The 17,224-nt window shown below is 39.7% G+C and overlaps 1 protein-coding gene and 1 long non-coding RNA gene across 5 annotated transcripts in view; one reads left to right on the forward strand and one right to left on the reverse strand.

The window, feature by feature from the left end:
• Positions 1-17,224, reverse strand: part of LOC109321962 — a 106,479-nt gene that overhangs the window by 77,218 nt on the left and 12,037 nt on the right. The window lies entirely within an intron of this gene.
• The window catches only part of PDLIM3 (PDZ and LIM domain 3), a 42,459-nt gene continuing 26,836 nt past the window's right edge, over positions 1,602-17,224 (forward strand). For 2 of the 4 annotated variants that reach the window (XR_002104249.1, XM_019552688.1), the window contains exons 1-3: positions 1,602-1,925; positions 8,324-8,475; positions 12,017-12,101. Coding sequence is in view for 3 of the 4 variants with exons in the window: in XM_019552688.1 (XP_019408233.1) it covers positions 1,833-1,925; positions 8,324-8,475; positions 12,017-12,101 (330 nt within the window). In the remaining variant the exon portion in view is untranslated. The remainder of the gene's footprint in view (positions 1,926-8,323; positions 8,476-12,016; positions 12,102-17,224) is intronic. The other 2 variants (XM_019552690.1, XM_019552689.1) reach the window with 2 other exon arrangements.

The raw sequence follows: 17,224 nt of genomic DNA on the forward strand, positions 1-17,224 counted from the left end.
GTCCAGGTGATAGGTCACCTGGTCATAGAAGGAAATGAGATTGGTCAAACAAGACCAACCCGCAACAAACCCGTGCTGGCTATCCCTTAGGATGTTAGCCTGGGCCAGTCCATCAAGGAGACCCTTTAGTCTTGCTGAATTGAATCTGAACTCTCCAAATTGATTCAGAGAGATTTGATGATTCGGACAGCTTTAAATGTTTTTTTCTACATACCTCTAGGTTGCAGAATTCATGGGCCACTTGCTACACTGGGGCACATGGATTGTCCTACAGGAGCACAGGGGACCCCCCAGTGTGCTCCCCAGCAGGCCTGGAAGTGGACCAGAAGCACTTCTGGTCCACTTCTGGGCCTGCTGGGGATCATGCTGGGGGACCCGCCCCCAGCCCAGTGACTGGGGCCTCCTGAGTCTGGGGGGGCACCCAGGCTCCCCCTGCAGCCAATTGCCAAGTTGGGGGTTGTGGGGGGCCTGGCACACTCCCCAGAGGACCTGGAAGTACTTCCAGTCCACTGCCAAGCATGTGGAGGGCCCCCCCACCCCCACACACAAACACACATGCACCTGTGGGACACTCCACATGCCCCAGCATCGAGCGTTTGCAAGCCTCACTGGTACCTTGAGGTACGTAGAAAAAACATTTAAAGCTGTGTCTATGGCCAAATCACTGATACTCTGAATCAGCATTGAATCTTCAGATACAGGATTTGGCCAAATCAGGGACAGTGATCCGAATCAACTAATCAAATCACTGTCCCCGATTCAGGCCGAATCCAAAAATCAAATGGGGCCCACTTCACACACCCCTAAAAAACCATATACAATGTATACGTGGAACAATGGCAGCACTCTCAAATTTGCAACTATTTGAAATAAATGGAAATCTATTTTAGGATGACAGAACCATACCACCACCACCACCAGAACACCTTCACTCACTCTTTGGGATTAAGTGCAAAAGAAACACATGCAGCAATACAGCAGAGAATTAGAATCAAAACCTTAGCTGATACAAGAGAATCAAGAGGCAACCAGGGTAAGCAGCAGCACCAAGCACAAATTGGAGACACCCACATAACTTCAGAGTACAAGCTTTCCTCTGAGGGCTGTTGATTATTACAACAGTCCTATTTATATTTCCCAGGATAAGAAGCACCTGTGACTTTAGTGAAGTGTTCCAAGCCAGCAGAAACATTTTATCATTGAACACCGTTTGAGACTTAAAAGCTGAAATATTCAAAGGTAGGGCTGAAAAGACTCTGTAGAGAGGTAAGTGGTTATATTAAAACTTGCCCAAAATACAAAGTAAAGATTCATGAGATTCAAATATCAACACACTGCTTAACCAGTTAACCAGAAATATTTTTAGGATGGCATGGAAAGGAGGGGAGGAGCATTGTATGATTAAGGCAAGCACAATGAAGTGATGCAATTATAACATCAACTCTGAGGCCGGGTTGCTTTAAGAGACAAATAGGAAGCTGTAACCTGAAGCTTACCAAACGCTGGACTGGGCACTAAGCTGTGAAGCAGCAAATAAAGCTGATATGTTGGTCGAAAAACTCTGCAGTGTCCAGACTTTATTTGTCCAAAGCCAATACTCCCCCTGGGGGTGGAGAAGACAAGGGACGGGTGACGTCACACAGGAGCAGGGATAAAGTGGAGTTCCTGAAGCTGGTGGGGGGGAGAAAAACCTTCTTAAGGGTTTAAAGGGTGTGCAGCCCTGTCCAGCAAAGACACTGCTGACAGGCCCATTACTCCTACAGCTCAGCCTCCAGTAACTCTCACTGAGCTAAGGGCAAGAGAACAGCAACTCTCAGAAAAGCTTCTTCACAATGCCACAGAACGTTATTCTCCCAGGACCTGCACCTTGGGGATTCAGACTGTCAGGCGGGATAGATTTTAACCAGCCTTTAATCATAACCAGGGTATGTCCTTTTTTCCATTTGCTGTTTGTTTATTATTTTAACATTTATTTCAATTTTTGCTCTTTAGTTTTCCTCGGGTTGGGAAGATGTAAATGAAGCACAGCTTGCTGCAAGATGTCTTTAGTCCTGTGCAAGTTTAGGGAGTTAGTTAAAAGTGATATGAATACATTTTGTATAAAATGTTTATGTGGATTTTGAGCAAAAGGGGCTACACACAGTCCTGCTGACACCTGTAAAATGAACCTCCAATGCTGCAGTGTCAGGGGGGTACAGGCAAGGTAAGAGGGCAGTGCAATTTCTTAATGCATTTGGATTTTCACCCATCAGTGCGAGATGTGAGGGAGCTTGAGACCAGTTTAAGATTCTGGCCACACTGCAGCTCTCAACTGCAGTAACTGGCCCATGTGATTCTTGGGAGAGAAGAAAACTTAGCAGCTGCTCCTCCTGGCTGGAAGTTTGTATGCTATCTTCATATCAGCTCAGACACGAGTTTTCAATGCAAGAAGCTTAGTTAACCAATTCAACACCAGCTGCTTGGCCGCAGAGGGAGTGAGAAACTTTGAAGTATAAAAATTTTCACTTGGTTCAGAACAGTGATTTATTAGGAAGTTATTCTTCTTTGAACAAGGAAGAAAGAAATACACTGTTGTACCTAGTGGATTTTAGGGCTAGTTAACACTCTCATGGTTCTTTTGTTTTGGGTTATTTTTTGTTGCTTTGGCAGGGGGGAGGTGGGGATTGTTTTTAAGAACATTCAGAAGCCAAACCCTCTTCTTTTTATGGATTCTAACACATTAACTTGAAAAATGGTATTTGCTTAGGAGGCTGTTACTTAATGAGAGCATCACACAAAAACTATCAGTTTTCCAGTCCTACAGAAGTAGCAAAAAGTATTTCCAGCCCATTAGGTATAGTGGTATACTGCTGAACAAGGCTTTTCCTGATGCATGTCAAAAATAAGAATAGGTATTCTTTATCTTGTAAAAGTACTTGCACATACTGAAAATGTTTCTCATTACTCACTTCCAAATCATTAGCCTATTTTAAAAGGTACTTCACTGCAATTCAGAATATGTCTAATATCTATGTATTATATTAAAGCTTTGAAGAGTAAATGTCACCAATGATGTATTGCTGTAAAAGTGCCTCCAACAGGAGTTTACAAAAACTCTAGGCAGTAAAATTTACCCTAAATTATGCTTTTATAAGGCTGGAATAACTCCATTTAAGCTAACCGTTTTTCCCCAACTTATATTAGCAAAACAAAGACCTCAGTTTTGCCCTTAAAATTTAACGCTCCTAATTTGCTTGACAAAAACAAACTTATACAACAAAACTTTGTTCTACATAGCATAAATGTTTTGGAGACCGAACACATTGAAGGAAAAAAAGTGACTGGTTGCTTCGGGATATTCATTGCCTTTTATGGACTTAACAGGAGAAAAGAGTTTCCATTATCTCCAAAGAAAAATATTTTAGCAGTGCCTGGTTTATATTTTCCCTTTGTTTAGATTAGGTGAATTGAGATGTAAAAGTCGTGCTAACAAAGCACAAGTTACATTTATAGTAACTCTCTAAGGAATAAATAATTTTGCTATTGACTCATACCTACAGAATGGCCTACGAGACAAGAACCTGCTGGTTTATAGCATGATGTCAGTACCTATTAATCATGCATTTCAAGTAGTAACTACTGATCTTATACAAGATTTATATTTAAAAAATAAATTTACTTTTAATGGGCTAAAGCTCAGGAATTTTAATTACTATATCCATTTGATATTAATGAACCTTTCCTTCTAATCAGATTAAATATATTTATAAGTTACATTTATAAATATATGTTATTATAATTATCTTAGATAAATCCTGTAAAATATACTAACCGGATTGACTAAGTTGGCAAGCACGAAGATCTTCTCTGGAGGTAGTATGCATTAGGGCCTAGAGCGTAAGTTATCCTGCTCACTTAAAATTTCCATAATATAAATTATCATCAATTCAATCACATTTCAGCTTGCCGTACAACAAAAAAGCTATTTCTTAATAATAGCTGTTAAACATTAAATTAGTAATTAGAGATTGATAGTTTACCACATTTTTCCAATTAGCCATTTGAGTTAAATCCTTAGGCAAATGTAACTGCAGCTGGCTATAATCCTTATTCAATAAGAGAGAACCTTCATTAGTGCTGCAGAGATACACAAAGCTACAGGGGAACATCATACACCTGTCTAGAGAACAGATGTCATCTCGAAAATCCATCTGTGATTTCCCAAACCAAAATGCAGCAAGTTAACTTTCTTGAGCATTTCAAGCAAATGTAAGAAAAAAAAAAAAACCCCCACACAGTACAATAATCCAGATGAACTAAGAATAGAAGCTAACTAAATGGGTTTGCTAGGAGGAAATAAAGCCATAAAAAGAAACCAACAGCAAACTAATGAGGAGTAATGAAGCCAACCATCACAATTATTGATTGTAAACAACTTAATTCCCAATACAAAGTCCACCAATTGAAGTCTATAGGATTGTTTTAATTTGCTTTTTAGTAAGGTCTTAACCATGCAAGAAGGACTTGTCAGAGCATGTGTTGAGGGAAAGAAAACAATAGCATATTCCAAGAGTTTAAAAACATGTTAAAATATTTAAGGATAAGTTTTAATATTGTATCGAAAGCAGCACAAGATAACATATTCAAATCTGACATTTTTCAGGACCTAAATGTTTTAATATGGGGTTCTAGAGTTTCCATTAATACATACATTGATCTTATTTTATCTATGCCCAGTCTCTCTGCAACATGCAAGGAGACTTCCCCACCCCTCCCATTCAGAAGAGATGGATTCTAATAATGTGGCCATAAATTCTACATTCCAGAGAAATTTACAAAAAGAAAAAAATCAGTAGAAAAATTAAATGAAGTCCAGGAACTAAAAAAACCTCTCCCCAAAGTAAGTAATTGAAGAAAGCCATACCACATCTGGGTAAATAAATGTTACCTATTGAAAAAGGAGAGGAACCTTCTAACAAAGTATAAAAAACAGAAAATCTGTAGGAGAATTTTGAAATTAACGGAGTACAAGACTTGCTTAATCTGTCCTTTCCTAGGAAAATACATTTAAAACTAGAACCTTAGCAAGCAATTTTATATCTGAAGTAATTATAGAGCACAAGGAGTGACAAGGAAAAAAAAAAGTCTTGAGGGAGCTACAGAAGCAGCAGATAGATAAGTAGCCCAGACTGCTATTGTGATAAAAGACAGGAGCAGCTGTAGGGAAGGCTGAGCTTTGAAGGGCCCTGAAGGTGAGCACAAGAAGCCTAAGAGAGAAAAATTGTATGGAGGAGGATTACATAGAGAGAGAAAGAGTTACATAATTGGTGTGTCCCACTCCCTTTCAGAATGCCCTGTCCTCCCATTGCTACATTGTCTCCCCTGACCATCTCATCTTTTATTTCAATCTTTCTAGAAATGGGATTTTTTGTTTTGTATTAATACAACACTTTGTACAGTGAGGCCCTAATCAATCAGTAGGACTACTAGACACTATGAAGAATACAAGTAGTGTTTTTCCTTTTTTTTTTTTTGGCCTTAACCTTTCTTCCCAAGGCAGCTGTCCTCTATCTTCACTTTTCCCCCCCTCAATGCTCTTGAGTGTTTTCTCTTCTCCTCTGTATTCAACAGGGGACTTCATTTCTGAATTTTTTGGCCTTTCTGCTCAATCTCTGTGCCTGCAGAACCCAAAGGGTACCTTTCCATATTTCTCTCAGGAGCTGTGCTCCATAAAGCTAATAAAACAAGTCAGGTCTAGCAGCTGTATAAATAGAATTGAGAGACAGGGCCAGACAATATCTGAGGAGCTGGTGGGGGGGAAGTCTGTCTCCATCAGCATACACACAATGCAGCACCAATCACTACCTTCCACATTCCCAAGGAACAGAAGATGGACATGAAGCTCCTCATTGCTCCCTGATATTCAGTAACTGAGACCAGGGCCAGATTAACCCTTTAGCGGGCCTTAAGCAAACAAACTCATGGGCCCACAGCTGAAAATGAAGTTGTATATTACTACGTAAAATAAACACAACTGGGCCCCTTCTTCACTTAGAGCCCTAGGCATGTGCCTAATTTGCCTATGCCTTAATACAGCCCTGACTGAGACAGCAGCTAATGAGCTGATCCAAAGAGGTAGCATTTTCCTCATATCAAGGAAAGAAAAAAGATATAGATATTGAAGCTGATTTAAAACAAACAAACAAACAAACAAACAAACAAACAAACAAACAAAAAAACAACAAAAAAACAAAAAAACCTGTCCACTGAAATTAAAACCCTAACCTAGTAGGAGTACAAAGCTTTCCTTTTATGTTTAATTAGCATCATTATACTTGAAATATCTTTGTACTAGCCCTTTCTTAAAACTTCAGAACAACTAATCACACTAGCATAATCAGGCTTCTGTCCCACCAGTCTAATATACACACACACACACACACACACACACTCATCTTTTACTTAAGTTATATACAATGTAAGTGTAAATAATGTCACATGGCAGGAGGTGAAGATATATTTTTATTATGCACCATTTAAAGTGTAAAAAAGTAATGAGTACTTTTATATAAATAATTTAAAATGCTAGTGAGAGATTAGAATATTTTTAATAATTAAAATTTACACCATGGGTTTTGGGTACACAAACCAACCACAACAAAGTTAGGGTGTTTTGTGCAAGACACAGAACAAACAAAATATGTAAATACTACCTCAAATTTAAATACATATTTGAGAAATTACCTAACTGGTGTCACAATGAAAGAAAGTGTTATGCTGCATCATGATATGAATGATGGGGAGAGACTTTGCATCTATGGAATCTGTTAGAATGGAGAAAAATCTGTGCGCTCGGTGGGGTTTTGTTCTAGTGGTTTGTTGTTGTTTGGCATCTGAAAGCAGGAGAGGGTAAAGATTACATCCATTTTGTTGATCTGGGGTGCTTGCAAAAGATATAATATAGCTATCCCTCTAATATTTGGAACTATTGATTCTAGTTGAAATGCAAGAAAGAATATCGTGTACAGACAGACATGGCCCCCATTCAATGACTTCCCATCAAAACCTGGTTTCGCTCTCTTCCTGGCAACTGAAAGAGACCTTTGAGTAAGCAAAACAGGTCAGCTTGCTCCATCTCCAGCGATGGGCAATAGTTTAAAAAAGTTTTTCAATGGTTTTGAACTTGACAATTTGTTAGGATGTAATGCATATGCATTAGAACGGCATTATAAAATGGCTTATGTTCAGGAATTTGAAGTGTCACTACAACAGTTTTCTTGTGGTATGAATCAGAGTACCTGTATATAGAAATATGACAGCAGGTTAGTTATATGTAGAAAAGCTGACATCTACAAAGTGCATGTAGAGTCTTATAAGAAAAAGTAGCAGTTATAATTAGTCTCCCTTTTTGTGCCCTTAAATATAATTCTTCCATTGTATACCTAGTCCTAAATGTTAAAAAAATTTTACACAAAGCAATGAAAAAAAGGTAACTTTCATGTGGGGAAAAAGAGAAAAGCAAAGCGAAGCAGAAAAGATGGAAAAAGAAATAGAAGCCTAAAAATGGTTCTAAGTGCTGCTGGACCAGTGTTGTCCAACATGGTTTCCATCCAGGAGTCCACTTCCAGCAAGACATTCACTAGTACCCAACCAAGTTTGGTTCAAATATGAATTGCAGGGTCAGGCTTTGTACTTAGTGCTTTGGACTAAGTACAAACAGTCAGAAAGCCTGAGATAGAATCATTTCAGTCTTTGCAAGTTAGACTAAGCTGCACAGATTAAACTGAAACAGAAGTGAACACACTTCTACCTTTGATTCAGGAAATGCAGCCACATGCCTACAGAGGTGTGCCAGGAGGAAGTTACAAGAGAGTGAAGAAACTCAAGAAGAGACTCAAGAAATTACAGAGACTGAAAAGATCTAGAAAAGGAAAATAAAGAGCAGTTTGTTACAAGAATTGTGGAATTTAAAACAGTGATAAGTTACAAGACAGCAGTTATTTAGCCTAGAAGAGAAAAGAAAGAACTATCCAAATTAAAATTAGGAATTGCAATGAAACTGCACTCTCTCTCTCTCTCTCTCCCCCCACCTCAAGAGGTAACGACTTAATTGACAAACAGAAGGGAATAGTTAGAGAAATGTACACTCAATCAGTCATTCTTGTAATTATGCAGGCAGTTATGTGTGAAAATTAGATTGCATTAGATTTTATCTTCCAAGCTTGTAAAATTATACAAGACTTATTCAAAGAGTGAAATTTAAAACTTCTTATTTTACCAATTGATAAGCATGCTTGGGGCCTTAATTGAACTAAAAGTGGTTAACCAATTGTCCGGTTTTCAGATTACTCCAGGAAGCAAGGCTTCAACAGCTAATTTGTGTCCTGGTGATGTTATCCTGGCTATTGATGGCTACAATACAGAAAACATGACTCACAATGATGCACAGGAGAGAATTAAAGCAGCATCACATCAGCTTTGCCTCAAAATTCAAAGGTACCTCATTATGTGCATGAACAGCCGTTTCCTTTTCACCAGGACCTTAACAAACCCATTTTCATTTTTTAAGCATCCTTAGTGTGGTCCAAGCGTAACATGCAACTTCACCGTAACACCATACACCAAGACTTTTTCAGGCTCCTTCTACAAGGCACAGCTCACCAATTCAAACAAGATTCAAACCAACCCAAAGCAAAACTTCTTCTCACAACCAACCTGTGTAAGCCAGAGGCCTCTCTCTATACGTACACTCCAGAGCTAGTCAGAGGCACCAGACTCTTAACTGGACTCTCAGCTCTTCTCAGAAAACACCCAACCCTTTTCCCAGCTGGATCTGATTGGAAACAGAGCTGACTGGCCCCAAGCCCTGAGAGGGATCCCTGCTATATTAACAGATTTCTCCCTTAGTGTACATCTTGGGGCCAGGCAAGGTTTTCACCACAGTACTGCCTCTTCTTTTAATGCAGTCACTTCCACTTACATCTTCCTTAGCCATGTGTTAATTCTGCAGGACAATTTCAGGAGGAAGCTTTATCTAGTAGCATAAGACAAGTTTCTTGTTCTGTTACTGCAGCTTCTTTCAGCTCCTTCAAGCACTCTGCCAGCCACATCTGTAGGATGCCAACTTTGGCAAAAATCTGCCTTGTTTCCATCTTGCCAGGTGTAGGAGCACCTCATTCCTCATATCCCTAGGGCAGAAAAGAACCCCTCTTCTGCCTTACTACAGATGCTTGAAACATTTCATTCCTTAAACTCTAGAGTTCTTCCCCATTGGCTAGGGACAGATATTCAAAAAGCTAGTCTGAATTGATTCAACCTTTGCAGGTTAGTCTAACCTGCCTGGATTGAACCAATTTGGAAGTGAACATACATTCATGAAATACAGGCACATGGGGTTTACGCGCTGGCAAAGACCTAAGCTGGGGTCTGCCTAGCACTCCCCCTTCATTGCTGCAACAGTAGGGCACCATAGCCTGAGGCAGAGGGGGCAGGCAGGGGAGTTAATCCCCCCTCTGACCCCAGGGGACTGAAGTGGGGTCTGCCCACCACAACCACAGCTTCTGCCAACTGCATGCACAGGGCAAGCAGTGGGATAAGCCCACTCCTACCTCCTCTGCCAGACACCAGAGGGAGAAAGGAATACCCCCACTCCCTGCCCCCCATCTAAGAGGCCCTGCCAGCTGGTGTTTGGCCACTGCAGCTGTGGTGGGGAGGGGAAGGCCCTTGATAGGGCAGCAGCCCCTGTCAGAGTTAGGAAGTTATTTCCCCCTCTGCCCCCTGGGCACTGCCACTTACTTTATGCCCAGGACAAGCAGCAGAATAAGGAGAGAAGTACCCCCTTCCTGCCCCCCCCCACCAGCCCACTATTGCAGTAGCAAGGGGGGAGTGCCCAGCAGACCCATCTTGGGTCCTTGCCAGCGGGATGGGGGGCAGGGAATTAGACCCCTCTCTGGCCAGACCCCTACCCCTACCTATCCCTGCTTAGGCTGGGGAGCAGAGAGACAGCACCAGCCCTACTTGGCTGGAGCATAGAGCCCAGCCCAGACAGCATATGGGGATGCTGGGGGGGGTTGTCAGGGATCTGGTTTAAGTTAAACCAGGAAGGGGTCTGGAACAGATGTTACATAAACTGACCCAAATCAGTTGAGTCTGATAAGCCTGGTTGAATGTAATGTCTCAAACTGGTTTCAGCTATTTTGACCTAGTTTGTGTACACTGAACTTTTTTTCTATTACAGTTTTAAACCAGATTCTGATCACTTAAACTGGTTTGTATGTGATGTCTGTCCCTAGCCCTTGACTCTTCCTCCTGGGAGCTAGTCTTCTTACAGGTCCCAATCATCCTAAGGGACTGTTTTTAATAGCCACTGGGCTACTATGTATATGCCCACTCCCCCAGAAGTCACTTTGAAGCTTGTAACAATATCCATGGACTTAACCATCTAAAATAAGCGACTGTTTGACATAACATTTAGTACACTGCCCAGGTCTCTGCCACCAGTAACAGGGGCATCCTGAGCACCTGAATTGACTCCTATCCTGCAAAAAAAAAAAAACTGGCATTCACTCAAAGGTATAAAGAAGAACCTCAGGTTAAGTGTCATCAGCCAAAAAAGCCAGACTTACCTAAAGTATGCTCTTCAGATGCAGGGAGACTCCCTAGAGGCTGCTTGTCCAGGCACTGCAGAACTAGTGCAGTTGCTGGTACTGAGCCCCCTACCACTGCTCTAGACCAGCAAATTGTACCTCCTCCTGTGCAGCAGGAATACCTTAAAGAGCTGCTGCTTCTGCTTCTTTGCCAGTAAACAGACAACATCCTCCATCCTTTGCTTCTTTACTTTGAAGATGGTGGGGGGGAATCCAGCAAAAAACACCCACCAGCTCTCAGGTGTGTTTCAGGTTTTTTTCTACAACTGCTTTGTTGCATTTCCAGGCACCAATCATCACCCCAGATTTTCCATCACATGTGGCACTGCTGACGTGCTCCCCTGCTCAGAAAGACTCCACATCACAACAAAGTTCCTCGCCCCCCACCCCGTTAGTCCCTCTACATATGGTTTATTAATTCAAAGAAATGACTTTCAAAAATAGGCTAAATCGAAGCTCTACAGACTTTCCCCAACACAAGCTGAAAGGAATCAGAAATTTTTCACTTCCCACTCCTCTCTCTCTATTTCAGCCAAGTTCTCTCAGCCCTTGATAGAAAACACCTGGTCCTCTTCCCAGATACTTCTACTAATCAAAGAGGGCTGAGGTCCTAACTGTTGTAATCAGACTACCCTTTTACAACTAGGCATATTACTAGACTTTCAAGTTAGAAAAGGTATTTTTGGTAGAATTGTCTAATGACTATAGCACAAGATTAGGAGTCGGACATTTTTTGATTTATTCCAGGCTCTGTTGCTAACCTGATGTATTATCTTTCAATAACGTGCTTAAGAATGTAAAAATATGTGCATATGCATTCCAATTTTTTTCACATAATTACCACTATTATGCAACTTACTACTTATATAGTTACCCAGTCCATTGAAACAATTAAGAAAACCACACATCCAGATTAAGTTTGCAACAGAATCAATAAATTTCACTTTTCTGAATTTAAAAAGTAGCTGTAAATCTTTCTATATTTTCCAAACTGTAAAGTGGATTTGATGATAACGACAACAAATTAATGATTTTAGGCTTATTTGTGTTATGTTTATAAGGTGTTTTGAGAGCCTCAGGTGAAAGATAATATGGAAGAATACATCCCACAAAAACCCTGTTCCTTGCCCCACTAAAGTCTGGAAGGGGCAATTTTAAAGTCAGCTATAATCTCTAGAATAAGATAACTTCATTTACTAGCACATATAGGTTACGTAAGCTTTCTGAATAATAAGTATGCAAAACCAACATAAGTTACCCTGTATCCATTAAAATATCATATATTGCAACATTCAAAAGGATTTTAGAACTTAAACCATGCAGAGTTTCAGACTTATATTTTGAATGTTGAAGAACTATGATAATGAGAGATTTTTTTTGTTTTTTTATAGGGCAGAAACTAAATTGTGGTCTCCACAAGTTTCAGAAGATGGCAAACAACATCCCTTCAAAATAAACTTGGAAGCTGAACCACAGGTATGAACTGTTATAAGCTACCAACCTACTTTAGAACAGCTATACTGTTTCATCCATGGTCTTTTTAATTCTCTATAAAGCACTTCCTTTACTAACTGCCTAATTAACCGATATATATAAAACATAAAATATTAACCGTATTGGGATATAATTTTAAATTAATAGCATTTTAAAATTTTTACATTCATGGCTAAAATTAAACTTAAATCTTTTGTGCCCAAGACGTCCCAAATACTCCCAAATCTTCACTGTACATCATTTAGAGGTAGAAAATATGCCCTCTAATATGAATACCATTAAAATTACTGTGTCTCTTTCTCAGATTTCATCCATCATATTAGGAATGTCTTCAAAAGGGTTATTCTATTGAAACAGCACAGCAGACTTTTTGGTGTGATAATCAGTTGAATAACTTAATATTCAGTTAATGTTAATCTTGGTTCTCTTCAATTCAGTAATAACTGCAACACTATATAAAGTCACAGGAATTCTGAATTTCTGGAAATTTTACATATTCAGCTAGGCAATAGTTCATTTTCTCTGTGGCTGAAAGAAGCAAAGTCCTGATCCCTGTCCATGAGCAAGACAAAATTCCATGAGCAAGACAAAATTAAATCAGTTTGCATTATTTCTCATGAAAAACCTTGTCTCTAAAGCCTGTATGTTTATGGGGAAAGTTTCCACATAGCTTGGTCAACAAGTAGCCGCTTGGGCCATATATAGATATTCCATTTGTGCTGGGAGAAAAGCCTTCTCCTGGCACAAAAAGATCATGTAGGTGTCCAAGAACTTTCTTGCAGGAGAAAAATGGCTCTTCTGCAAGTTAGATTGGTTACATATGAGGAAGATCTTTTTCCTCCTAATCCAGTTTGAATGTCTGTACACTTCTCTCAGGAGAGAGAGACATCCAGTGTCCCAGAGTCCTCTGCTCTCCCTCTATCCTTCTCCAGAGGAGAGGGAGAGATGAAGACCACTGACTCCCTGACAGTTCTCCCCTGGGTGGGCTGTCAGGGAGCCCTGTGAGGACCCTATCTCACCAATCAGCTGACTGGCAAAAGTGGAGATATTCTTCTGGAACAGGAACCCTCCCAGAACTCCAGGAGGGTTCCTCCGAAGAGAAGAGTCCCCACCTAATACATGCCTCCAGGAACCAGAGGAGTGCAGTGGGCGGCAGGTGCAGGACTGGAGCCCTCCCAGAGCCCAGGAGAGTTCCAGCCCCAGGAGAATTCCTCTCCCCCACCCCTGTCCCATCAATCAGCTGATGGCAGGATGGGCAGAAGGACCTTCTGGCAGGAACCTTCTCAGAGCCAGGGGGTGGTTTCTGCTACAAGAGAAGAGTCCTTACCCATTGCCCTCTTACTATTCCACCGGGATAACAATTCTCCTGCAGCTGCAAGGCTTCTAGAGCTTATGACCATGCCTAGGTACCCTTGCAGCGGCAGGAAAATTGTCCTCTTTTCTACATGACTCCATATTTTCCAAGAGATACAGGAAGGGCAGGTGGCAGCTGTGCCATAGCTGCAAGGCCACCTGGAGTTGGGTGGCCCTGCAGCCATGGAAGATTGCCAGGAGATGGCAAAGCACTGGGACCGGGGAAGTTATTCCTGGCACTGGTTCATAGCCAGCAGGCTTTAAATGGTGGATATGCTGCCCATATGGGTGGTACTCACAGCACTTTAAAAGGGACAGCTTCCCCAGGACACAGGTTATAGAAGCTGTCCGTGCTCTGCTTCCCTTTGCCCTGGCCTATAAATCACTTCATGTACAACCCAGATGGCACAAAAGCTGAGGGGCTGCCTACTGACAACCTTTTTAAGTTTTAATTCACAAAAGTTAAAAGTTGCTGACAACAGTGAGAAAGACAGGTGCAATAACTGAATTAAATAAAAGTCCTCGAGCCAAAATGAATGGAAAAATCCCAAAGCATTATCATTTCTTTTACACAAATTTTCCTACATCAATAAGCTTATAATTCACTAGCTGTTCTGCAAACAGGGGAAATCATAACAGTCTATTAAAAGCATTTCCTCCCCATGAGTCATAATTGGAATTATTCCAGATCACAGATATGGTAAACACAGGACCCCTTTCAAAATCCAACCATAGCTTTTTTTATTCCCAGAAGGAAAACTGATAAAGTTCAGTGTTGCTACAATTAATATTGGAAACATTAGGGAAAAAACAAGAATGTTACAGAAAAAAATAATGTAAATAATAATATGAATGAAGATATCTACCTAGCAAAAATCTAGCTATAACAGTAAAAAAGACTTAAAGAATCACATGGTTTCTGTTTATGACAATTATAAATAAAGGTAGAAGTAGTTTCCTACACCAGCATGCTAACAAAGAGTTTGATTTAAAAGTCAGCAGATGCACTGCCATCTCAGTGAAGGCCATATGTATTTGAAAATAATAATAATAATAATAATCATCATCATCATCTAATTCCTGGTATGGAACTTGAACTTGGAACTTTTATCATAAGAAAGCGGTAGCAGCAGTGAATAGCACACATCCCTTCCCTCCCCCTCCCCTCCTGAGACACAAAGACATAATCAAGAAGAAATTCAGCGATGGAACCTAGGGCAGCAACACTGCTAAATTTGTTCCAACAGGAAATATTGTCTTAGAGCCATCTCAGTAGATTCTGACATCAACAAGCTAGCTACTTTCATTTCATTGAAGTAGCATATGGTATAATGAATCAATATTGGGAAATAATAGCCTATATGCAAGATTAGGAACACAGCCACACGTGATCTTATATCAAAAAAAGATGTCAACTAATTTAAACAAAATGAGATAATAGATCTATGTAAACGGCAAATGCATGTTATATTATTTTATAAACACCTCCTTTGGTTTGCACCTTTTTGTTATACTACCAATGTAAAACAGCCGGGGGAACCTTTTTTTTTCCTTATTCACCTCAATAAAATTTATATTTGTATCCCTCATCATGAGTTCTTTAAAATATATACTTTTGCTTTAATCTTTGGATTTTCTGTCATTTGAAATATGATGTTCAGTGTGACTTGCTCTTTGGAGTGAAGAGAATATTATACCTTCCCTACAGATTTAATTAGAATATATACAACTAAGGTTAGTAATCTAAATAATGCCAGAAAATAAATTTAATAATTAGTATTATAAAATATGGGATCACAATATATTACTAATTACAATTAAATTTTGAAGCATGATAATTTTGCTAAAATGTAATTCCCAGTCCCATCTCCCTCACAACCCTGGCTCTAATATGAATTTCCATCATTTCCCAACATTGTGTTATGAGCGTGGGGTTCTTCACAGAGGTTTAAAAACTGCTTGGATGGGACACATTCACTCTGTTTCTGACAATGAGATAGCCTTGGAAGTGACTTAGCGCTATGCTGAAGAGGTCACCTGTTAGCAAATCAATGAAAATAAATCAAATAGTATAATTTCTCCTTATTTCTGTTTGGAATATGAACTGCCTTTGGCTCATGTTCAACTTCTGGAATAATGAAGCACCCTTCACACTTTTATTTGATTCTAATAAACACAAGAGCTGGACTATTTTGCTGCTGTATGTTTTGTCATTGATATTTTCTGTAGTTAGTGATTTTCAAAGAGAATTCAGTCTAATTATAGCATGGCAAATACATGGGATAATTGTTATACTGTGAACATGCCGTTATGATGTCACATCCTGTTCAATGTTCATTTATCAACCAAAATTAAAAACTGGATGAAATGACAGTTTTCAAGGTTATTTTTGTTTGCTCATAGTAAACTAAATTTACGTGACAGAGAGTGTGTCTACACATTCAGTAATGTGCCATAATTATAGCACGTTAAGTTTAGTACCTGTACAAGAAGAAACTAGGAATAAAATTAGGATCTTTGGCTCTTAAACTGTAGGCCTCTACAACTTAAAAAGAAGAATAATCTGATTTAGCAATATTAGAATTTAGATTCCCGCTAAGCCATGTACCTGAGAGTGATATATTATCATAGAAATCATGCAGAAGTAAGGCTGGAAGGGACCTCAAGGGATCATGTAGTTCAACCAGGATCGAACCTGCAAGGACTTCACAGGTGGAAACGGTTTTACTTGTTTTGAGGATTTTATCCTTGTTACCTTCTTAGAGGTCTTACTGCTTCTCCTAAGAAGCAAAAGACAAAATATCCTTGCTTTGAGAGAGTTATCTGCTCTGTGGAGTAAGTCATTTGTTTTCAAAATAAGGTAGTAATGGCCTAAGTTTTTCTGTTTTGTCATGCCCCCAACAGGAAATCCATCTTGTCCTAATTCCCTGCAGGCAGGGGGACTCTAACCTATATGGTTCACCAGGAATTAGCTAAAGAAAATGCAGCAGAAAACCTCATTGCTTTCCTACAGAACCTATCCATCTCCCTGGGTAGTCAAAGGACCTAGAGTCTGAGAGGCTCTCCCAAGACAATGCAATTGCACAGGCCTGCAGCAGTACTCCACAGATTTTCCATAAATCTTTAGGTTTAGAAACAGGTCCTACAGATTTTATCCTTCCCTCTGGCCTTAACTGAGAATATCAGGAAGGATACCTGTGGGCTGCAGGAGAGAATGATCTGGTACAATAAAAATCGTCATTATTTCAGAAATAAAACCAACAAACAGTATTCTAAAAAAACCCCAGTTCCTAACTAGCCCATCTAATTTTTTTACTATGATGCTAAAATATTTCAATTCTGCCACATAATTCGCACCAATTCTTGACTTACATATTAGTTTTGAAATACAAAATCACTTCAGAAGGACATTCTCTATTTAACATCAATTTAGCTAAATTGATTTTAGTCAGTTTTAAGCTAAGACTTCTCTATCATTTCCTCTCTAGGCTTTTTGAGTTCACAGTCCTATTTTGCCATTTTTTAAATTGTGTTTCTCTCTCCTACTGCTGTGTTAATAAGACACACAAAAGAAGACAGGGACCAACTAACAATTAAGTGAAGCAATTAAGCTGAATATACCCAAAATATTTTTACCTTTATACCATTTCAGAAGTTACTGACGTTTTGCACATATATTGCATACACACCACTAATTTGGTTTGGCATGTGGCAGACCAATAGTATCTGAATTCACATGGCTTTCTCAAGTC

Source organism: Crocodylus porosus, unplaced genomic scaffold (assembly GCF_001723895.1).
Source record: "Crocodylus porosus isolate Cpor-Errol unplaced genomic scaffold, CroPor_comp1, whole genome shotgun sequence".
Taxonomy (NCBI): domain Eukaryota; kingdom Metazoa; phylum Chordata; order Crocodylia; family Crocodylidae; genus Crocodylus; species Crocodylus porosus.